This window comes from Malaclemys terrapin, chromosome 17 (assembly GCF_027887155.1).
Source record: "Malaclemys terrapin pileata isolate rMalTer1 chromosome 17, rMalTer1.hap1, whole genome shotgun sequence".
Taxonomy (NCBI): Eukaryota; Metazoa; Chordata; order Testudines; family Emydidae; genus Malaclemys; species Malaclemys terrapin.
In genome coordinates this window covers 20,748,560-20,771,436 of record NC_071521.1, presented here as the reverse complement: position 1 = coordinate 20,771,436, position 22,877 = coordinate 20,748,560, and the positions used below count along the sequence as shown (strand labels likewise).

Sequence of the window (22,877 nt, the reverse complement as noted above, 5' to 3'; positions counted from 1 at the left end):
AGGTTCCCCTTGCCCACACACCCACCAGGGTGCAGAGCTGTTCCTTTTGAACCCGGCCTGTGTTGTGATGCCTTGTTCTTGCTCCGCTGTGTCCCATGAGGACGCCTTGCTGGTGGGACGGGGACTGTCCATGGAACCAGCCCCAGTGGGGCCATGTGCTCTGATGGCGCGTGGCACCGTCTCTTGCAGGTGATGAAGATGATGGGCCTGAACAACGCAGTCCACTGGGTGGCCTGGTTCATCACCGGCTTTGTCCAGCTCTCCATCTCCGTCACCGCGCTCACCGCCATCCTGAAATACGGCAAGGTCCTGATGCACAGCGACGTCTTCATCATCTGGCTGTTCCTCGCCATCTACGCCGTGGCCACCATCATGTTCTGGTGAGCGCTGGGGCGGGGCAGGGGGTGTAACACAGCAGTGATGGCAGGGGGCCCAGAAGCTAGGGACAAGTCAAGCAGCCCGAGGGGCAAGGGACCAGAGCAACGAGGCCTCTAGACATGCACTACCTGGGGCATGGCCGCTGTCTCTGAGCCTGGGAGGGCTCCGGGGCAGCTGGGATAGCGTGGTTAATTTGTTACTCTGGGGTCTGGATTCCATTTTGGTCCAATGTGTGATTTCACAGTTTATAGCAAAGCCACAATGCTGGGGCCACTAGCGAGGGACCATGAACTCCCAGAGAAGGGGAGCCATGGATGTACCCAGGGTCACCCCAGTGCTGCTCGCACTGGGCCCCGCGGTCCGGGAAGCCACAACCCCAGCCTAAGGCCTGGGCACTGCCTGTTTCTGTGCCACCAGCAGCAGGATTAAAGGTGGTTACCAGCAACGGGTAGCAGATGCTTTCCCCACCCACCCTGGTACGGGCTGGGATCATCTCGCAGCTAAAGGCCAGATAGTTCCCTGATGCTGGTGTAATTCCCTGGGCTTCCATGGAGCTCCTCCTGATTTACACCTGCATAATCAGAGGAGAATCCAGCTTGGGGCCAATGCCACCAGCTCAAACCTCTGAGTCGCCGGCTGATTCGAGCATTGCCGAGTGGTTGGAGTCAAGGGGGAGGCAGGCTGATTGGCGGTGAGGAGCCTGCACTGTCGCGGGATGCGGGTGTCTGCAGGGATCGTCTGGCTCGTGGGCGGGTGGGAGTTATTTATGGTGCTGAGGCTCGCAGGGAAGCAGGTTCTCCCATCAACGTTCAGTTGGGAGGAACCACAAAGTCGTCGTGGTGCAGCCACCGTGGCTGTAAAGGGCAGTGGGGAATCTATGCACCCGTGTGGTGATCACAGCGACACACCCCTGCCCTGGCCATCCTTGCTGGGGGTGTGCTTGGTCCGGTCAGAGCTGGTCCTGCCGCACTCCCTCTACTCTATTCTGGGGGGTCTTTGCCTCCTGGAAGGGGAGCCAGTAATGGGGCCCGAGGAAGCAGGGTTGGTACTGAGTTCTCAGCACCGAGCCAATGGCCCAGTCCCGCTGTCTGGCCCAGTCCCTCTGATGGGGTTTGACGGGGTGTGGGAGGTGGTCATGCCTCTTTTTCTCCGAGGTGGGTGATGAAGTGGGGGGGCTGTGTAAGCCTTTTTCTTGGGGGGAGAGGTGGGGCTGGGGGGGCTAACACCCTCTCTCTGTGGGGCTCGGGGGCATGTCCCTCCCCCCCCGGGGCAGGAACTGGGGGGCCATGACCCCCTTTCCCTCTGCGGCAGAGGATGTCACACTGTCTGCCCCACAGTTTCCTGGTGTCCGTGCTCTATTCCAAGGCCAAGCTGGCCTCAGCCTGCGGGGGCATCATCTACTTCCTGAGCTACGTCCCCTACATGTATGTCGCCATCCGGGAGGAAGTGGCCCACGACAAGATCACGGCCTTCGAGAAGTGCATCGCCGTGAGTACTGGGGCACGGTCCGGTGCGGCTCCCTGCAGGCCCTGAGCCTGGCCTCCCTGGACACGGCCGGGAACGGGACTCCCCAGCTCTGCTCCCTCCCATCACCGGCCTGCTCCCCACGTCCCATCGCCCTCCCTGCTCCTTGCCCAGCACGCAGACAGGAGGGAGACCCCCCCCCCCCACATGCCACCTGGGCCATGCCTCCAGCCCCAGTCCCTGGAGGAGTCAGGCCACCTCTGGCCAGAGAACTGCCTGCTGCAGCCCCAGGGACCAAGTGGCCTTCAGCAGGACAGAGCTGGAGAAACCAACTTTTCCAGCCTCACATCCCTCTGCTTAGCCAGAGCCCGGCTGGGCCAGGGGCTCGAAGGGGGAGGGGTCTTGAGGACTCCCAAAGCTTGGGCTGAAGGCTCCGCTGCCCTGGGGGGTGGGCATAAGCCTTTCCCCCTCCAGGAGGGTGGGATCCCTGCAGAGGAGTGTGCCAACTAACACGGGCCGCATGCTGCATCCTCTCCAGAGCCGTGCAGGGTGTAGGGAGCGTGGCATTGCCCAGCTGCACTCTGTGATGGAGCTGGGCTGTGTGTCTGCTCCCCGCCACTGAGCTGGCCCCTTTGTGACGAGCTCATGACCCAGTGTGAATCCTGATCTTAGAGCCACTGCACCAGGGCGCCTGCAGGAGGCAGTGGTGCCCCCTTCTAGCCACACCCCCAATGGCCTTTCTCCCTTTGCTGCATCCAGACCCTCCGTGGATTCCCACCCTCACCTTCAATGGCTTTCGTCCCCCTCTGCCCGTCTGTACCCCTGATGGCCTCCCCCGGAGCAGCTGGCTAGGGGATTGCTGCCCAGGGCTTTAGGGGAGCAGCTCTCGGCCTAACCTCCCTCTCCCCTGCTCAGTCTCTCATGTCGACCACGGCCTTTGGGCTGGGCTCCAAGTACTTTGCGCTGTACGAGGTGGCCGGCGTGGGCATCCAGTGGCACACCTTCAGCCAGTCGCCCGTGGAAGGCGACGACTTCAACCTGCTGCTCTCCATGATGATGCTGATCGTGGATGCCGTGGTCTATGGTGTGCTGACGTGGTACATCGAGGCCGTGCACCCAGGTACGGGCCGGGGCCGCCTCCTGCAGCCCAAGGGGGGCAGGTGCAGGGTGGCACCAACCTGACTGGGATGGAAGGAGGGCCTGTCAACAGCCTCCCCATGCATGGCTGTGAACGCAGGGGGTGAGGGCAGGTCAGCATCTGGCCATGTTCATGAACCAGGAGGGGGGTGTAACCAGTGATCTGCCCCGGGGCTCTGTGTGTCGTCCCTTCCAGGGGACTGCACGTACCACCCCCGCTGGCCCCCACTTCCTGGGGGGAGGCCCACACCTTTCGGCCACACCAGTGCACGCTGTGGGCCTCCTGCACGAACCCCAGAACTGCCGCTGATCTCCTTTCCTTTGCAGGCATGTACGGGCTCCCCCGGCCCTGGTACTTCCCTTTCCAGAAATCCTACTGGCTCGGGAACGGGCGGGTCGAAACCTGGGAGTGGAGCTGGCCCTGGTCTAGAACCACCCGCCTCAGCATCATGGAGGAGGATCAGGCCTGCGCCATGGAGAACAGGCGGCTGGGTACGAGCGCCCGCAGGCTGGGCAGTGCAGAGACGGGGAAAGGGCTGGGATCCAGGGGACCTGGCTTCTGTTCCTGGCTCAGTCCCACCTCTCTTGGGTGTTGGTGGGGGTCGGGCCTGCCAAAACCGGTGTGTTCTGAACTCGGGTTAGCCCAGCAGTGACTGCCCAGCCCCCGCTTCCGCTCGGCTCAGCAGTGAGTTACAGCCTGGAGCTGAGCTCACGCTGCTAACCCGCTAAGAAACGCCCCTCGATTCGCAGCAGAGATGGACCCTGTGCTGCCATTTCCCCAAAGCGAGGGCCATAACACGGGCTGGCCTCGCGAAGGTGGTATGGGGCCAAATTCATCCCTGTCCCCCAGCTCCTTGAGAGCCTCTGGTAGAAGGTGCCAGAGGAGGAAGTGGAATTACGGCAGAGCGGGCGTGGAAGGGGGAGGGAGGAGGAGGGGCGGCTTCTCGGCAAGACACAAAGCGAGGGCCAGATCCTCCGCTGGTGGCAATCAGCATGGTGCAGTGGGTTCACCCGAGCCATGCTGATGTGTGCCAGCTGGAGCTTATTATGTTAGGGCAGGGCCTAGGGGGCCCCATCGTGCTGGGCGCTGCACGAACCCGGAACGGGGGCAGCCCCTGCCCCAAATTGCTCCCGGGCTAGCTGGGCAAGCGCTGGGGCAGGGCAGGGCTAGCTAGGCAAGGGGCGGGGCAGGCTGACCCACGGGAGGACCCTGCCCCCAGGGCTCTTTGTCCGTTTGTTTATCGTTTTGGGAGGGGATTTGCGAGCGGGGGAGGGAGGGGGTAGGATGAAGGACAAGAGGGAGGAGGAGGTTGGAGCCCACAGCCAGTCAGCACCGGGGAAGGGGTGTGGAGCGCTGTCGGACGCTGTCGCAGGGGTTCTGGCTGGAGCCTGCGGGTCCCTGCTGCGGCTGCTCGGTCCAGCTGAGCCTCCAGCCCCTTTGTCCCTGAGCTGACGTGGCTGGGCGCCGGGTGGGGCAGCATGGGCCCTGGTGTATGGCTTGGCGTTATCAACGCCGCCCCATGTAATACCCCGCTTGGCTCCGCTGCCCGTCTCCCCAGGGTGCACGCCCCGGGTCAGTGCTGGGTGGCGTCCGGTCCCCTGGCTCCCCGCACATGCTGACGGAGACACCCCAGGCCCCTGCCCACCACCTCCCTGCTCTCATTGCAGAGGAGACGCGTGGCATAGAGGAGGAGCCGAACCACCTGCCGCTCGTCGTGTGCGTGGACAAGCTCACCAAGGTCTACAAGACGGACAAGAAGCTGGCGCTGAACAAGCTGAGCCTGAACCTCTACGAGAACCAAGTGGTGTCCTTCCTGGGGCACAACGGGGCGGGCAAGACCACCACCATGTGAGCCAGGGGCTGGGGAGCCCTGCCGCGGGCAGTGACATGGAGAAATCGGGGCAGGGGCAGCCATGGGATGAGGGTGGGCGGGTCTCTCATGCCCGGGCAGCTCGTCACCACCTCTGACACTGACAGGGTTGCACGATGGCTGTCACCGCAGGGTTAGCCTGGGCTCCGAGGCTCTGTCCTCACCAGTATCTTGGTGCCACACGCTGCCCCCCAGCTCTGCAATGCTGCCAGTTCTCGGCGGTGCTGGGGTTCGTTCAGCAGGCAGTGCCCAGGGTCCGTGGCTTGACCCGGGTGGGAGGAGGTGCTGAGGCCTTACCAGAGTGGGTTTGAAGGAGGAGGGCATGGGCTTAGTGCGGGGTGGAAGGGAGTGTGGGGGGAGGCGCCAGTCTGGGGGATGGGGTTTTGAAGGCCCCGCAAGGTGCACACATTGGCTGGCGCTGGATGGGCTGGGCCCTCCTCTGGCATCCGTTGGCCTCAGGCAGCATGAGCCGTGCTGTTCTGCAGGGCAGAGGTGCCCAAGGGCCCTTCCCGGAGCGGCACGCCGTGAAACGGCGCTAGGCAATCACCGCATTTCCAGGCAGGGGGAAGAGCTGATGCTGCCCTGTTTCTTTCCCAGGTCCATCCTGACTGGCCTCTTCCCCCCAACTTCGGGCTCTGCTACCATCTACGGCCACGACATCCGGACGGAGATGGACGAGATCCGGAAGAACCTGGGCATGTGTCCCCAACACAACGTGCTCTTCGATAAACTGACGGTGGAGGAGCACCTCTGGTTCTACTCGCAGCTTAAGAGCATGGCGGAGGAGGAGATCCGCAAGGAGATGGACAAGTAGGGACCAGCCCCGGCCAATGACTCCTCCCAAGGCGATGAACAGCCATCACTGTCTTGGCATGAACCATTTTGTGCGAGCCAGTCGAGTGGACTTTGACCAGAGCCCCAGTGCTCTGTGGCACTGGCCCCAGAGTCCATCCTTTAGTGCAGAATTGGGCAGAGATTTTTCAGAAGTAGCTAGTGATTGTGGGGGCCCCACTTGAGACGCCTTAAAGGGCTTGATTTTTCAGATGGTGGGTGCTTAGCACTTTCGGAAAGCCAGGCTCCTTTAAGGAGTCTCAGGTTGGGCACCCAAAATCCCCAGCCACTATCGAAACTCTTGGCCGTGGGCGACAGAAGCTAAGCTTTCGTTTGAAAAGATTGTATTTTTTAACCCTTGTGGTTGCAGCGAAAACCTTCCAGCTGAGTGTACCCAGTGTATCTGAGTCTGCAAAGAGCCCGAAACAGTAGCCCGGGGAGTTGTGAACTGCCCCATTCATCTTAATGGGTGTAGATGGTGCGTGACTCACTGCTGCGGCACCTCCTGCTGGTCGTTGGGAATGAGCTCTTTTCCAGCCTCCGAAGTGCCCTCTGCAGGCCGGTATCCCGCTGCCGCTGGTCCCTGTGTCCCTCCCTTGTCTCTGGGATGCTGCCCATCTGGCAATACCCCCGCAGTCTCAGGGTCTCCCCACCCAGGGGAACTCCCAACCCTCTATCCCCACCTTGCCTCAGCCTATGAGCTACTGCCAGTCACCATCTAGCCCCCTTTCACTGGGGCCAACTGCAGGCTACTTTAAACCCATCCCGGGCTGGAGCAGGTGATCACCCTGCTACAGTGGGCTGTTAACTCCGAGATCTGTTCCTTCAGCAGTGTGCATGCATTTGCCCAGCCTTGCTCACGCAGCCTGCGTGTGACTGGGCTGTAACGTCTATGTCGGATCTGTCCCCAGGATGATCGAAGACCTGGAGCTGTCCAACAAGCGGCACTCCCTGGTGCAGACTCTGTCAGGCGGGATGAAGAGGAAGCTGTCGGTGGCCATCGCCTTTGTGGGTGGATCGCGGGCTGTTATCTTGGATGAGCCCACTGCTGGTGTTGACCCGTACGCACGTAGGGCCATTTGGGATCTGATCCTCAAGTACAAACCTGGTGAGCAACCCAAAGCATGGCAGGGGCTCTGATCCCTGTCAGAGACTTCACACCAGGATTCCCCTGCCACTGCCCTGGGGGATGACTCTTGGTTAACAAGGCTTCACTCTAAGAGTTACTCCTGGGGGAATTCTGTGCCCCAAAATAAAAAATTCTGCAACAAAAAATTAAAAGTTCTTCGCACGATATTTTAAAATTCTGCATATTTTATTTGTCAAAATAACACAATATAATCACACCAGTGTCAATTATTTTTGGTCATTTATTTCAAAATACCTGTCAGCAAGCATGTCTGTAACAACACAGACAACAAAAAAGATTCAAGAAATGTTTTTTGACAAATAGATTCCTTACTAGGCAAATTTATACAGAACTCTTGAGTAATAATTCATTTAAACTACCATACAGGACCGTATTTCCTGCACCCCTCAGAAGCAGAGCAAAGGCTTGGGGGAGTCAGGGTAACAGAGGAGCTGAGGGGGAGAGAAGTAAATTGCTGGGAAGGAGCCTGGGTGTGAACTTGGAGGGTTGTTGGGTATGGGTGGAGAAAAGTATGGAAAAGTTTTGCGGGAGGGACAGGCGAGGAGGGATTGTTAGGGAGCTTCCCCCATGCAGACCCTGGCTGACCCCTAGCCTTTCCCATTCGGTCAGGCACATCTGCCCCCACCCCTATGTGTTCTTGCACCCCCTGTGCTTGTGTCCCTCCATCCCCACTCAGACACCCCCTGCCCCATGTGTCTCTGTGCCCCCACCCAGCCATTCCTCTGTCCCTATGTAGCCTTGCATCCCCGCCCCCATCACCATGTGGCCCTGCACCTCCCTCCCCCCGTGGCCCTGTGCCTCAACTCCCGTTCAGCCCCTGCCCCAGTCTGTCCTCCCCCACTAGGCCTTATGAACCCCTGTCTGACCCTCCCAGCACCCCATGGTGTCTGTCTCCCCATAGCCCCTCTCTCCTGACCTGGCCCGCTGCGAAGAAGGCAGCCTCTTTCTCTTCCCTCGCTGGCAGGGAGCTGCTGCTTTGTTCTATCGCTACAGCGCTCTCTGGTGGGCAAAAGGCAGAACTGCAACAATATTTTGGCAGAAGCTTTTTTTCTGCGCCAAAAAATTAAAAATATGCGGGGCTCATTAATTATGCATGCACACACTAGTGCAGAATTCCCCCAGGAGTAACTCTAATGAGTAACAGGAGCATTGCCCCAACCTGACCATGTGCCTGGAGGGAGAAGGAAAGCCAAGGCTGGATTTTAGGGAATGGACTCTGGCTATGACTGACCACCAAATAAAAATCCTTGTTTGTACCAGCTGAGATAAGCCCAGCAATGAGTGGTCGTAGCTCAGGACTCGGAGACAGGACTCCTGGGTTCTATTCCTGCCTCTGCAAGCTCTCACTGGGTGACCTGAGGCAAATCCCTCCCTTCTCGCTCTGTGCCTCAGTTTCCCCAGCTGTACCACAGAGATAGTAAGACTTCCCCACCCCCCTTGGCAAAGCACTCTGAGTCCCGTGGATGCAATGGCTCTGTGAGGCAGGTACGCTATGGTCTATGTGGTAGGTTCTCTGAAGCCCCGACTGCTTGGTAGATGTTGTCTCTTGGCAGCAGGTGCTGCGAGTGCTGCTTGGGTGTCCCTGGGGGCTGACCCGCAGTGCGTTCCCCACTCACCCCTCCCTGACGCTCTTCCCCTGCGCTTGTCCCTGACCTGGCAGGAAGGACCATCCTACTCTCCACACATCACATGGATGAGGCCGACCTGCTCGGGGACCGCATCGCCATCATCTCCCATGGCAAGCTCAAGTGCTGCGGCTCCCCACTCTTCCTCAAGAGCACCTACGGGGACGGCTACAAGCTGACGGTGGTGAAGAAGCAGTCAGACTCCAGGAACGGCACAGGTCAGTCACCGGGCACGCTGCACCTGCGCTAGGGAGTCTGCTCCCCTACGCCCCCCGCCCCCAGTCCACATTGGGAAACAGCTTCGCTGCTAATGTAGACTGGATCAGCCCCGTTACAGCAAGCGGGCTTGAGCTGTTTTTGTCCCGGCTGTGCTAGTCGCTCTCAGGAGGGCTGGCCGGAAAACCACATTCCCATTTCGTGAAACATGGCTTTGCAGTTTGTGTTTGCTCCGGTTTGGGATGATATCAAGAACTTTCAACTTTTTGAAAACACCCAAGAGTGAGATACCCCAATACAGCCAGTAGCCCTGTGCCTAGGACACTCGCCTGGGATGTGCCTGATTCAGAGCAAGCGCTGGGACCTGGGGCTCCCACGTCCCGTGGGAGTGCTCAGAACATAAGCACGGCCATATTGGGTCAGACCAAAGGTCCATCTACCCCAGGATCCTGTCTTCCGACAGTGCCCAATGCCAAGTGCTTGTGTAAGCAGAGGGCTCTTACCTCCAGCGTCCCATGATCTTCTGCTTCCACCGCTGGGGAAAGGAAAAGTAGTCCCCCTCATCCCCATGCACAGGAAGCATGGGGCTCTGCGAGGCGAATCTCCGAGGGCTATTGCTTTTCTGATGCTATTACAATCCCATTGGAGTGGGAGATTGCGAGGTGCTTGGAGATGCTACGGTGACACTGATTGATGGTCCTAGGCCATTTCTCGAAGCAGCCAGGGTTTCCATCTCAGGGCAGGAGAAACTGACAACTACCGAGCAAAGCAATTTAATGTGCGCATGGTGCGTGGAGATCAGTGGGGTGCTCCCGCTTTCTCTGCGCCCAGAATGCCTCCCGACCCGGCCTGTCTTTGCTTTGCAGCCAGGAGGAGGAAGGCCCTGGTTCTTCCTCCCTGTCAGCGTCTTGGGCTTTCCGTTTTCCTGTGATAATGGAGGGGGCTGCTTCTCCTGGGTGGCTTCGATTTTGAGCTGCAAACCTAATATTCCATGCGGGAGGAGAGAAAAGTTTCAGTGGCGAATTTCCCCCCAGCCCTGCCCAAAACGAAAAGCCCATGAAATGACCAACCAGCCCAGAGAGGAAGGTCAAACGTTGCCAAACTCAGGCACTTGAAGGCAGTTGTAGCTCCCACGAAAGCCAGTGCGACTTGGGGCTAATTCCCCTCTCTTCAGGCCCGTAGACCCCTGTGCTCTTGTTCGACACAGTTCGCACCCGCTCCCTGGGCACTGCTCGGGCTCAGGGTAACGTGCTGCATGGAGCCCTTCACCTCCAGGGGGTGGTTTCAATCCAGCCCAGGCTGTTAGCAATGGAAGGTTGTTACTGTTGGGTATCCTGTGAGAAATACGTTCTGGGATCTCACTTCTCCCCGGGGTCTGGGTACAATTGCACCCATAGGAGCTGGCCCCATTGCTGGGAGTGTCGGCAGAGAGGCCAATGGGCTATGGAGGCTAAATTCCCTTCCCAGGCCGGGGCAGTTCCTCCAGGGCTGGGCAGTGTGGGGGCAGTTTGCTCAGTGCAGGGCTGGGTTCCCAGCTGTGAAGCCCGCGGGAGAGTCACTGAAAAAAGCAGAGTTTAAAATAAAACCAAAAAGCAGCAACAGCTTTTGGGTCCTGGAAAGGAAAATCCAAGGACTCCGGGCCCAGGCAGAGCTGGGTGTGTGAAGTGACCCATCCTTCTCCCCTCTAGACTCGGGGCAGACGCACAGCCCTCCCTCCCACTCCTCTGCCAGCCCCTGCTCCGAGCCCCGTGTCACCCAGTTCATCAAGAAGTACGTGGCCTCCTGCCTGCTGATCTCCAACACCAACACGGAGCTCTCCTACATCCTGCCCAGCGAGGCCGTCAAGAAGGGCTGCTTCGAGAGGCTCTTCCAGGTACCGGCCCATCGAGACGCCAGTTCCCGAGTGGGGAGGGGAAGCTGCTCAGTGGGTGCTGACGCAGAGCAGGGGAGCGCCGCAGGAGCAGAGATGGGGGACCGCTGAGCGCTTGCTGGTTGGTCGGCGAGGGGGCGCGGGAGCTGGGCTGGGCGCTTGCTGGTTGGTGAGGGAGTGCGGGAGCTGGGCTGGGCGCTTGCTGGTTGGTGAGGGAGTGCGGGAGCTGGGCTGAGCGCTTGCTGGTTGGTGGGGCGGGTAGGGGAGAGCACAGGCGCTGGGCGCTTGCTGGTTGGTGGGAGGGTGGAGGAGCTGGGCTGGGCGCTTGCTGGTTGGTGGGGGGGCGCGGGAGCTGGGCTGGGCACTCGCTGGTTGGTGAGGGAGTGCGGGAGCTGGGCTGGGCGCTTGCTGGTTGGTGAGGGAGTGCGGGAGCTGGGCTGGGCGCTTGCTGGTTGGTGAGGGGGCGCGGGAGCTGGGCTGGGCGCTTGCTGTTTGGTGAGGGGGCGCGGGAGCTGGGCTGGACGCTCGCTGTTTGGTGAGGGGGCGCGGGAGCTGGGCTGGGTGCTCGCTGGTTGGTGGGGGGGGTAGGGCAGAGCACGGGTGCTGGGCGCTGTCTGGTTGGTCGGCAAGGGGGTGCGGGAGCTGGGCTGGGTGCTCATGGGTTGGTGGGTGGGGGGCCCCCTGGGAGCTGAGCTGGGCGCTCGCTCGTTGGTGGGTGGGGTGGGGCACAAGAGCTGGGCGCTTGCTGGTTGGTGGGAGGGCGGAAGAGCTGGGCTGGGCGCTCGCGGGTTGATGGGTGGGGTGGGGCACAGGTGCTGGGCGCTTGCTGGTTGGTGGGGGGCGCGGAGGAGCTGGACTGGGCGCTCGCGGGTTGGTGGGTGGGGTGGGGCGGGTCACAGGCCCTGGGTGCTCACTGGCTAGTCAGCGAGGGGGTGCGGGAGCTGGGCTGGGCGCTCGCGGGTTGGTTGGCGGGGGGGCACCCGTGTGGGTAGTACTGAATTATTTGTTATGCTGGGATTTACCAAGGAGTCCAAGGGATGTGGGTGTCTCATTCCCTTAGGCTCATTTGCAGATCCAGCCCAGAGCGTGTCCCTTGCCCTTGCACAGGGGCATCGCCCCATGTGTGCTGTCGCCCTGCCCAGCGTCGTCGTCTCTTGGGATAGTCTGTCCCGCATGCTGTAATTCTCCTAGCTCCCCGGTGTCCTTGCTTACTGCGGGGCTCCCTAGCTTGCCCTGAGCCTGCACTGCTGCCCCAGGCGTCCCCCAGCCCAGCCACACAGCGGGGCCTGGGTCGCTGGGACAAGCCCCTCTCCTTTTCCCACCAGCAGGGAGTGCTGTTCTGCTCAGGATAGGGTTCTGGGCTGTCCGCTTTCGCAGCGCTAGCCACCCTGTGGGCACTGCGTTGGCTCCAGCGCTGCGTTCCGGCGGAGGTGGGTGGTGAGAGGGAGGACGCGGGGGATGGGTTCTCAGATCACCCCGGAGCCTGGTTTCCGGCAGGTGTGAGCTCGGGCGGAATGTGTTACCAGTGCCTCTCTGGGCCCGATCCACAGAGGCCAGGATCGGGGCCAGCCGAGGCTCAAGTTGTAGCAGCTCCTGGTTTTTGCTCTGGAGGTCCCTGGTTCGTGTGTCACACAGGCACTCATCAGGCCTTTTGTCGTTCGCCCGGCCTGGCCGTCGGGGGATGGGGGGGTTCCGAAGGTCCCCGTGCTGCAGGGGTGCTGGGCGGGCTGATGACCGCTTAGCCAGGAGCTTCTGGGATGGCTCTTCGCTGCGGTCTCCCGACGCTCCTCACCCTTGTTCCTCGTTCGCAGCACCTGGAGCAGAGCCTGGGGGAGCTGGAGCTGACCAGCTTCGGGCTGATGGACACTACCCTGGAGGAGGTCTTCCTCAAGGTGTCGGAGGAGGACCTGTCGCTGGAGAACAGCGATGTCGGTAAGGGGGGTGCGTGTCAGTGCCTCGGTATGCTGGCTCGTGGAGAGACGGGGGTGCCCTGGTTCAGCGGCCTTACATTAACAAACCGAGTTCGCCACCTCGCCCCGTTGAGGCGATCCATTGCTGGCAGTCTCTGCTCAGGGGAAGCCCACAGAGGTGAATGCCTAGAGCCGGGCAGGGCAGGGCTGAACTATGGAGTGGATGTTTTAGGGCAGAACAGAGGTGCGATGGCAGAGCTGGGGGGTGAGGGTGGGGTAGAGGAGGTGCATTTGTTACACTGCTAGCATCAAGCCAGCCGCAGCAAAGACCCCAGCGTCCTGTCAATGCAGCTGTGACAGGCAGTTTGACTGTTGCTTTTTAATACCTGTATCTTGGCTGCAACCCTTGCTCCTGTCTGCTCCGCATGGGCCTGAGAGCAGGGGAGTGCCCTTGGCCTGAAGGCAGGGGCACCGTCCCCAAAAGTAGCATGGAATGATACATCCTGATTGCTCGCCACGCTCCACCCCAGCAGTGGCCGCATTTTGTCTTGTGGTTTGTAGTTTCAGCCTGAGGTTTGTAAAGCACTTTGGGATCCTGGGGGATGAAAGGCCCGATGTCAGTGTGAAATATCGTGGGGGTGTATTCCTATTAGACAGGGCCAGTGCCTGCCCTGGCCAGCACTGAGAGGGGAGCTGGGGTGCTCACTGTGCCAGGGCACTCCCTGACGTGCTAAGATGGATCCTGCTATGCTGGGGTTGCAGGGTATTAAGGAAGTGCCCCGTTCCCCCCCGGCACGCCCAGGCCCTTGGTATCTGGGTGGCTAGCTAAAGCGTTCCAGCCAGTCCCAGCTGGTGGGTTCTTGCTGGAGAGTGAGTGGAATGCCCTAGGAGGGCTGCTCCCCGGGAACGTTCCCCTTGTACCTGTGCTGCACAAACCCCACCGGCTCCCTTCTCCTTCCAGACATGAAGGAGTCCAAGAAAGACGCTCTGCAGCCACCGGCTCCCCAGATGGGCCTGAAGCCCGAGGCCAACGGGGAGCCCCTTCCTGACGCAGAGGCACCCGAGAAGCCGGAGGTGGAGCTCGGCAACCTGGTGGCCTGCTCCAACCTGGCCCAGTCGCAGGCGTCCCTGCGCTCGGCATCCTCTGTGGGCTCCGTGCGGGGCGATGAAGGTGGGGCTTATTCGGAGTTCTATGGGGATTATTCTCCGTTGTTTGATAATCTGCAGGACCCCGATAACGTCAGTCTGCAAGGTTTGTAACGTGCCGCACGGCAGGCCTTGAATTTGGTAGCGGGGGTGGGGGGCCGCTGTGTCCCGGTTCCGCTCTCAGCAATCCCGGGGGAGGGAGGGGGGAATGTGTGGGGCCTGGCACCGGCTCTGACCAGACCTTTCCATCCTGCCGGGGCTGGGCTGAGTGCCTTTCTCCTCCCCCAAGAGGGGTGGCTGGCAGGGACCTGTTTGAACGCTCACGCCCCATGCACTGTGGGGTCCTGCCTCGAGCCTGTTCACCCTGGGACCCCCTGTTACAATGGGAAAATAGGCCTAAAGAAAGGGAGGGGGCGAGGGCAGCTCCCTGAAACTTGGTTGGGAGCCCCTGGGTGGGGAAGCCATGAGTTCAGGGAGTTCTGGCAGGGTTTCGGCTGAGAGCTCCTGGGGTTCTTTCGGGTGGGGAGTGGGGACTGCGAAGAGGTCTGTTTGATTGCGTACATAGACGACAGCTCTAGAATCTAGCAGTGTCCTTTGCTGCACATGGATGCATCCCTTTGACTAAGTGCCTTTCGGTCAGTGAGTAGCGCTGGCCAAATTCTTCACTGCAAACTCGGCCCCTTTTCATTCACAAAGCGACCGAGCCCTCCAAACGCATTCGCTTTTCAAGACCAGCCGCCAAATTCCCCGTGCAAATGCTTTGAGTCTTTCTCCTTCCTGTTGGCTATTGGTGGCATGGAGTTGGTCACCTGAATCTCAGGCTAGTTTGTTCTGCTCCCTGACTGGATGACTGAGACTTTAACTAGGAGAATGGCGAATCTGAAATAGCAAGCGATGCACAAAGGTTTGTGTTCAAATGAGTGACATGTTCCCAGGAACCCCCAGGAGTCCTCCCACAGTATTTGAATAATAAAACGTACAATCCACAAACAATAGCGATCCGGTGGCCACCTTTTTATTCGCAGTCCCTTTTTGGGGTTATTCCACTGCTCTTATCATGGAGCATTTGGGGACATTGTGGTTTTTCTCTCCTCTCTGGATACATCAGGTATCCCGTTACTAAATGCCAGGGCTCATAATGCTCTGGGGAGCATTGGCATGTGGGTCAAGTATGAAGACCGAGCAGGGAGCGTAGTACAGAATCTCCTCTGATATCCCAGATTCCCAACACCAAGACCCCAACGGGATCGCAAACCCCATTCAAAATCACAGACGCAGCCAATTCCCCACTTTGGTCGCTATCCCAACAGTCAAACTCCTGACAAGAGCTGATTGGGAGGGAGGGCTATGCAAATTTCAATAAAAGTGAAGGGGAAATTGCTCTTGTCAAAATTTTTCACATAAAAATTTTGAATTTTCAGCAACAAATCAAGAACCAAAATATTTTGATTCTAGAATGGTGCTGCGGTGCCTCCTGGGAGTTGTAGTTCAGGTTCCTCATGGTCCCATAAGCCAGACTCCCTGTCTGGACTATATCTCCCATGATGCACCATGGTCTCCCTGAAAGGCAGTGCATCATGGGAGATGAGGTCTGGCTGAGGAGCCTGGTCTGTAGGAAAAAAACGGAGTATGAGGCGTAAGAACATAAGAGCTGCCGCACTGGGTCAGACCATGGGCCATCTTGCCCAGTATCCGGTCTCCAACATACCAAAGCTTCAGGGGGAGGGTACAGAACATGGCAATTTTGGAGGAATCCACTTGTCTTCCCTTCCTGGCTTCTGGCAATCAGAGGTTCAGGGTCGCCCTGAGCATGAGGGTGCATCCTGAACCATCTTGGCTAATAGCCATTGATGGACCTATCCTCCGGGAATTTACCCAGTTCTTTTGTGAACCACTTATATTTTGGGGCTTCACAATATCCCATGCCAATGAGTTCCACAGGGTAATTGTGCATTGTGTGATAAAGTCCTTCCTCTTGTTTGTATTAAACCTACTGCCTGTTAATTTCATCTGGTGACCCCCAATTTTTGTGTTGTGGCACCTGAACTACCCATCAGGCATTTCACAATCGACACGTTTCAGTTTTCGGGTGGAAAGCGGCACTTTTCACCCCCAAAAATTGTTCTATCAAAAACCCAATTTTCCATCAAAAAACAGTTGTGGCCCTACATCTTTCCCAGTCCCTCTTGCTTCCCCTGCTGGCTTCTGTCCAGCGTCTCTCCCTGAGGGTGGCCTTCATGGGAGGAGCCTGACTTCTCCTCACCTCACAGATGGAGCAGGAGACTGGGGGCTCCCGTGGCCTGCTGGGGGAAGCACTGAGGCAGGTGGGCACAGACGTGTTTCCACGGGAGCTGTGACATGGTGTTAGCAGGATTTTGACCCTGATGGGTCAGGACTCCCTTCAAAGGATCTGTCTCAGGTTTCTCGATCTCTGTATAGCAAAATGAACCTTCCTGGGTTACAAAAACAACGCTATGGAACCAAGAGAAAAGAATCTCCGTTGTGTTACCCCTTCGCCCCCTAACAAAAATAGAGCAGCCAACATGGCTTAAAACCAAAGCTCCCTTCCCCTGGCCTGAGCCCTCCTACCTCTGGACTCGGAGGTGAGCTTGTGAGGGGTCTCTGAGCTGACGTCCCCAGGGCTGCGGTGCTGGTACAAAGGTGCCACCTCCCCCTGCTCTACGGCTTTGTTATGGGGGACCTAGTGAGAGGCGGTTGTTTATTGGTTTGAGCAGGTGACCTGGGGGTTGTGGCCCTGAGCTCTGTCCCTGGTTCCCTCACTGCTGGCCTGCGTGACCTGGGGCAAGCCCTGTAAACGGGCTGGTGCTATGTAGGTTGGGTTGCTGCACAGGAAGGTCACTTGCAGTGTCCGCAGGGTTGTGACATACCCTCTCCTGTCCCTTGCATGTATAAGAAATAACGCGCCTGCCCGGGCTCCTCTCTGTTCACGGGGGTGCTGCTTTCCCCCCTACCCTGCGTGTCCCTGTTGGGTTGGGGAATACAGTCAGGTACGTACAAGTGTCAGTTGTATTAACCCACGGAAACTGCCAGGGCGGCAGCCAGCGTAAGGGTTACGTGAGTTTGGAAAACAGGGTCCAACACCAACTCCCCATCGCTGGCCTGCCGAGACCTGCATCGGGCGTTCTGCATTTCCCGACTTAACTCTGTAGCTGCAGCTCTTCAGAGATCAGCCCGGCCCTGGGGAGGAGAGTCTGGCAGGTCCTGGGACTGGCGTCCCGCCTCCTCTCCCCGGGGGAGCCCCGTGCTGCGGGATGGGGTCCGGCGGAGGACCACGTCCTGCGTGACTGGCTGCACGAGCTGATTCCTGGCTGAGTCCTGAGGAGGAGGAGGTAGGGGCTGGGGGAGGAGTTTGATGGCCTCTGAGAGAGCCTGACCCGCTCGGTGTGTCTCTTCCCACTCCCCATCGCTCTCCCTTGCTCCAGACCAAGAGGCTGACGCCGAGGCTGCGGACCAGCCCCTGGGGGGACAGGGGAGCTTTAAGCTGGAGGGCTCCTGGCTCAAGCTGCGCCAGTTCCATGGGCTGATCGTCAAACGCTTCCACTGCGCCAAGCGCAACACCAAGGCCCTCTTCTCGCAGATCCTGCTGCCCGCCTTCTTCGTCTGCGTGGCCATGACGGTGGCGCTCTCTGTGCCTGAAATAGGTGCGTGCGGGCGCTGGCCCAGACTGGGGGAGGGGTGATAGCTCCTTTCCCCCACCATACCCAGTGTCTCCCCTTGGGACACTGGCCTCTCTGCTTGCCTCCTGGCAGAGCGGCACGTGCACTGCATGTGTGCCCACATCTCTGGCTCCAGGCTGCCCGACAGCTACCTGGGTGTGGGTGGGGAGTGGGATGAGGGACTGACTAGTTAGAAGTCACCCGGTGAATCTGGAATGTGGGGGAGTGCCGCTGGGCCTGCCCTGGGCCTGTCACTGCGGTCCGGGGCTGACCTTCCAGCCCAGAGTACGAAGGGGATGGGACCCACCACCCCGAGGGAGGTTGCTCAACATGCCCCTTTTCTTCCCAGGTGACCTGCCTCCTCTGATCCTCTCGCCGTCCCAGTATCACAACTACACCCAGCCCAAGGGCAACTTCATCCCCTATGCCAATGAGGAGCGGCGCGAATACCGGTGAGAGGCCTGGCGCTGCCTGACGAGCAGCGTCCTAGGCCCCCGTCCTGTTCCCCGCAGGAAGGAGGGGGTCAACCACGCTGCCGCAGGGTGCCCCGCAGTGACTGTGCTTGGCAGGGGAGGCCGGGCGCTTCTTGCAGTGCAGAGTCATTGCTCTGAATCTGTCACTGCCCTGCTAGCAGTGAGGGGTACAGCCCTCCGCAGGGCCCTCGCACAGGCTGCCAGCCGTGTGGCGCCTACAGAGAGCACTTCTGTGGTGTGCCCAGCTTAGGGTTACCATATTTCAGCGAGCAAAAAAGAGGACGGGAGGAGCCCCGCCCTAGCCCCGCCCCTGCCCCTCCCACTTCCCGCCCCCCCTGACCTCCCAACCCTCCCCCCGTTCCTTGTCCCCTGACTACCCCCTCCTGGGACCCCTGCCCCTAACTGCCCCCCAGGACTATCTAAGCCTCCCTGCCTCTTGTCCCCTGACTGCCCCAACCTTTATCCACACCCCCACCCCCAGACAGACCCCTGGGACTCCCACGCCCCATCCAACCACTCCCCACCCCCTGACAGCCCCCCCCAGAACTCCCAACCCATCTAAACCCCTCTGCTCCCTGTCCCCTGACTGCTCCGATCCCTCTCCCCACCCCTGCCCCCTGACAGCCCCCCCAGAACTCCCAACCCATCTAAACCCCTCTGCTCCCTGTCCCCTGACTGCTCCGATCCCTCTCCCCACCCCTGCCCCCTGACAGCTCCCCCCCAGAACTCCCAGCCCCCTACCCCCCCCGCTCCTTGTCCCCTGACTGCCCCCTCCTGGGACCCCTGCTCCTAACTGCCCTCCAGAACCCCACCCCCTACCTAAGACTCCCTGTTCCTTGTCCCCTAACTGCCCCCTCCTAAGACCCCCCCCCCCAACTGCCCACCAGGACCCTACCCCCTACCTGTACCCTGACTGCCCAAAACTTTCTCCACTCCCCCCAAAAAGCCCCCCCCCCGTTTCTTGACTGCCCCCTCCAGAACCTCCCTGCCCCTTCTCCTGCCCCCCCTTACCCTGCTGCTCAGAACAGGGTGTTGGGCTCTGTGCCAGCCGGACACGTGGCTGAGCTCCCCAGCACAACAAAACCCGGTCCCTGGCCCTGCACAACAAAACCCGGTCCCTGGTCCGGACCGGGTTGCAGGGGAGAGCTGCCCTTGTATCAGCACAAAGTGCTCTCGCTCCCGTTTTGCTACGCTGCATGGCAGAAACCGCTCCCAGTTGCAAAAGGGGAGGGCTGCACTTTGTGCTGAGACACTTGCTCAGAATGCAGGGCGGAGCTCCTCTCCAGCTGCTCCGGAGTCCAGCCCGGGACTTTCCTGCAGCCCTCCCAGCCGCTCGCTCTGCTGTGCCGGGGGAGGGGGAAATCCCGGACATTGTGAGTGCTTTACAAATTCCCCCCGGACGCTATTTTTAGCACAAAAAGGAGGACATGTCCGGGTAAATCCGGACGAATGGTAACCCTAGCCCAGCTGTTGGCCGTTGAGGCCTGTCCGTGGCTACCAGCCTGGGCTGGATTTGAGTCAGTGACCTGCCAGTGAAAGGCCCTCTAGTCCCTCCCCTGTGCCGTCCAGTCCCCTTCAGCGCCCAAGCCAGAGTGCAGGCTCCACGGCCCCAGCTCGGCAGACGCTGCAGTGGTAGGACTTGGCACTGGCCACGCCCTGTGAGGAGCAGAGCCCCTGAAGCCCGTGGGGGCCTGGCCACTCCTGGAATATCACGTTAGGAGGCTGGCCTGCAAGCCAGAGGGTTTCTCCGGTCCGTCCTAGGGAGCATGACTGACCCAGAGGAGCCACGGGAGCGTCCCCGGCTCACTGAGCCCTTCTCACCCACGGTCCCTCTCCACAGCATAAAGCTGTCACCCGACGCCAGCCCCCAGCAGCTCGTCAACACCTTCCACTTGCCCTCCGGGGTGGGGGCTACCTGTGTGCTGAAGACGGCCTTCAATAGCACCCTGGACCAGCTGGTGCAGACCCTGAACCTCAACAGCAACGAGTCCAAGATGCTGGCGGCCAAGTACTTCGACGCTATGTGCGTCGATTCCTTCACCCAGGGCCTGCCGCTTTCCAACTTTGTGCCACCGCCCCCCTCCCCGGCCCCCTCCGACTACCCCGTCTCCCTGGATGATGACATGGTGCACGCCTGGAACTCCACCACGTATCCCTCCACTGTCAAAGGTAACGTCTGGCCTGGCAGGAATCTGGGAGAATAGGGACCTCCTGCCAAGCAATACATTCCCTACCCAGCCAAGCTTAGTACTGGGTCGCGACCCGCAGTTTGAAAGCCACTGCTCTAGACCATTCATTATTTGATCTGCTTGTATCATGTCTCCTCTTCTTCTTCTCCTTTCTAAGGTAACAGTCCCTGTTGTTTCAATCTCTCATATGATCCTATTCGTTCTCCTCACCCACCCTGAACACCCCTGTGGTTCATTTGCAACTGGAAGTCATTTGAAGAGGCTGAACGATGGGGGCACCTTAAAGCACAGAGATTCAGCCCCAGTGAGCACTTGGGAGCTCATCTCTGTCTGAATTCCAATGCTGGGGGGTCACAGGAAAACGCTTGCTTTCCCCCTATGAGTCAGGGTATGGATCGCCGCTCCCGTAGCCAGACCCGAGCTAGCTTTAATCTGGCCAGCTCGGTCCTGGAGCAGTGAAACTGCAGAGCCTGGGCCTCGGCACAGGCCGGACAAGCCCGCCTGGATCCCTGGCTGATTCCTCAGGCCTCTGGCCTCTGCTGTCTGACCAAGCCAGACTAAAGCAAACTCCGGTGTGTCTACTTGAGCTGTAGTCGCATCCTGTGATTGCCACACAGCTAAAACCCTCATTCGCTCCTTCCCCTCCTCCTGCCCCCGCTGCTTTCCCCTCTCCCCACGGCTGTCAGAGCAGGACAGTGCTGCAGGTGCCCTGCCCCTCACCCGGATGCCCAGAGTGGGTGCTCTGCAGAACGAGCGCTCCTGAGGGTCGCCTTTCTCCTCTCGTCTCCTCAGAGACCGTCACTTTGGCCCCATCCCTGCCCAGCATCATCCACGAGTCCATCAGATGCACCTGCTCCATGCAGGGGACGGGCTTCTCCTGTCCCAGCGGCGTGGGAGGCCACCCGCCCCAGATGAAGGTGGTGACCGGGGACATCCTGGCGGACATCACCGGGCGCAACGTCTCGGAGTACATGCTGTACACGTCGGACCGCTTCCGGCTGCACAGGTGAGGGGGGCGTGTCCCGCCGGGTCCGAGGGGGCTGGAACGGGACCGGGGGCACCAAGGCGAGGCAGGTTGCCACCAGCAGGCCGGAGGGGAAGCTGTGATCACCGCTCCAGTAGCCATACCTGAGCTAGCTGTAATCTAGTCAGCTCGGGTCCTGGGGCGGTGAAGGGAGGGACTGGGGGGAGAGCTAAACTGTACACGTAGGGTTGCCAATCCTCCAGGATTGTCCTGGAGTTTCCAGGAATTAAAGATGAATCTTTAATTAAAGTTTGACATGTGATGAAACCTCCAGGATATTCCAACCAAAACTGGCAACCCTACATACACGGCGGAGAGGGGGCGGGTCAGGGGCTGAGCTGACCCCATTGGGGTCCAATCAGACAATCACTGGTTGATTTTTTTTTTTTTTTTAATTCTGCATCACAGCCAGGAATTTCAAAGCTGGCCGGTGACTCTGGGTGCTCCTCTTTGTGGGGCCCAGCTTGGGACATGTGGGGGGGGCCTGATCTTCGGGGGGGGGGCCCAGCACTCTCTGAAAGTCCATCTCCAGAGGCTCTGCCTTTTCTGTTTGGTAGGGTGTCCCTGGGATGTACTGCAGCAGTCACTCACTGAGCCTGGCTGTCTGGCTAACTAGGGGCACAGAGAGAGCCCACGGCTGGGAAAGCCCTGGCCCTCGGGGGGCAGGGCAGTAGGATGTGACCATCCTCCCCCTTCCCTCAGGGCTGTCCGAGTCCTCTGAGATTTCCCTCGGGGGGGCTGTGGAAAGGAGGAGCCCTTCAGTGGCCACAGCTGTGCTGGGCAGGGACCTACTATGGGGAAGCTGTTGGCCCTCAGACTCTTGGGTGGAGTTGGCTCCTACTCCGAAGCCTGAGCAGACCCGCTCGGTAACGCTAGTCCCAATGCCCTGCCGCTGACACCACCAGGTCTCGGTTTCCAGCCCCCCTGCTTAGGCTGCGGGGTGCTCTCGGCTCGCCCCTGGAATGGAGGACAGAGAAGGGCCCCTGGGTGCTCAGTGGTGACCTCTGGCCAAGCAGGGAGCAGCGTGGCCTGGCTCTGAAGGGAGCAGGGGCGCATCGGCTGTGACACCAGGCCTTGTGGGTGAAGCAGCGGGCTCTCAGGGATTGGGTTGCAGCGGGTGGCTGGGAGCAGCTCACAGGTCGGAAGTGGTGGCTGGGGGTTCCGGCCGTGGTTCGTTGTCCTGCCCTAGCTCGGGTTCCTCCCGTGGAGCCCAACATTTCAGGGGTGGGTCAGGTCCCATTCTTCCAGCTGCTCGTCTTTCCCCTGTGTCGCCTGGGCTGAAAGACGGTGGCCCCAGCCTTTCGTTTGCTTCCCCTTCTGCCCTAGGTATGGAGCGATCACCGTTGGCAACGTCCAGAAATCCATCCCAGCGTCCTTTGGCGCCCAGGCCCCTCCCATGGTGCGGAAGATTGCGGTCAGGAGAACAGCCCAGGTAGGGGATGCTCGGAGAGCGGGGAAAGGTTCTGTCCCTGTGTCAGCCCCATCCCGCTGAGTCCCCCGCAAAGACCCGCCCTCCTTCCAGAGTCCCGCCGAAGGGGTCCCAGAGCAAGAGGGATGTACAGGCTTCCCAGCATGCTCTTGGGAAGGGGAAAAAGGTCAGATCTTGTTCCAGGGCCCCTCACAAGTGAGCTTGTTTGCTGGAGGACAGGTGTGCCCCCCAGCGATCACCCCACGGAAGCTTGCCATGCTGCAGCCCCTGCTGTGGGGTGAGCAGAGGCCAGAGGTGACTCCAGTGCCCCTCAGCAGCACTCGGTAGCTTGCTGATATTTAGAGATGGACTCCAATGCCAGCCCCATGGGCCATGGACTAGAGAGAGCGGCTTTTGGGAGGAAGGGGCTGACCCCAGCGGGCCCCACATAGGGACTCCGTGTCCCTGTGCCAGGCGTTGCAGGATGGATCTGGTGCCAGCTCTCACG

The 22,877-nt window shown here is 59.9% G+C and overlaps 1 protein-coding gene across 1 annotated transcript in view; it reads left to right on the top strand.

The window, feature by feature from the left end:
- ABCA2 (ATP binding cassette subfamily A member 2) overlaps positions 1-22,877 on the top strand; it is a 130,635-nt gene that overhangs the window by 90,885 nt on the left and 16,873 nt on the right. Inside the window, exons 17-32 of the mRNA XM_054007246.1 lie at positions 190-380; positions 1,716-1,866; positions 2,758-2,962; positions 3,307-3,471; positions 4,648-4,828; positions 5,448-5,660; positions 6,593-6,789; positions 8,492-8,674; positions 10,361-10,545; positions 12,354-12,474; positions 13,414-13,704; positions 17,042-17,260; positions 17,625-17,727; positions 19,589-19,917; positions 20,730-20,943; positions 22,288-22,393. Coding sequence (XP_053863221.1) covers positions 190-380; positions 1,716-1,866; positions 2,758-2,962; positions 3,307-3,471; positions 4,648-4,828; positions 5,448-5,660; positions 6,593-6,789; positions 8,492-8,674; positions 10,361-10,545; positions 12,354-12,474; positions 13,414-13,704; positions 17,042-17,260; positions 17,625-17,727; positions 19,589-19,917; positions 20,730-20,943; positions 22,288-22,393 — 3,054 coding nt within the window. The remainder of the gene's footprint in view (positions 1-189; positions 381-1,715; positions 1,867-2,757; positions 2,963-3,306; positions 3,472-4,647; positions 4,829-5,447; positions 5,661-6,592; positions 6,790-8,491; positions 8,675-10,360; positions 10,546-12,353; positions 12,475-13,413; positions 13,705-17,041; positions 17,261-17,624; positions 17,728-19,588; positions 19,918-20,729; positions 20,944-22,287; positions 22,394-22,877) is intronic.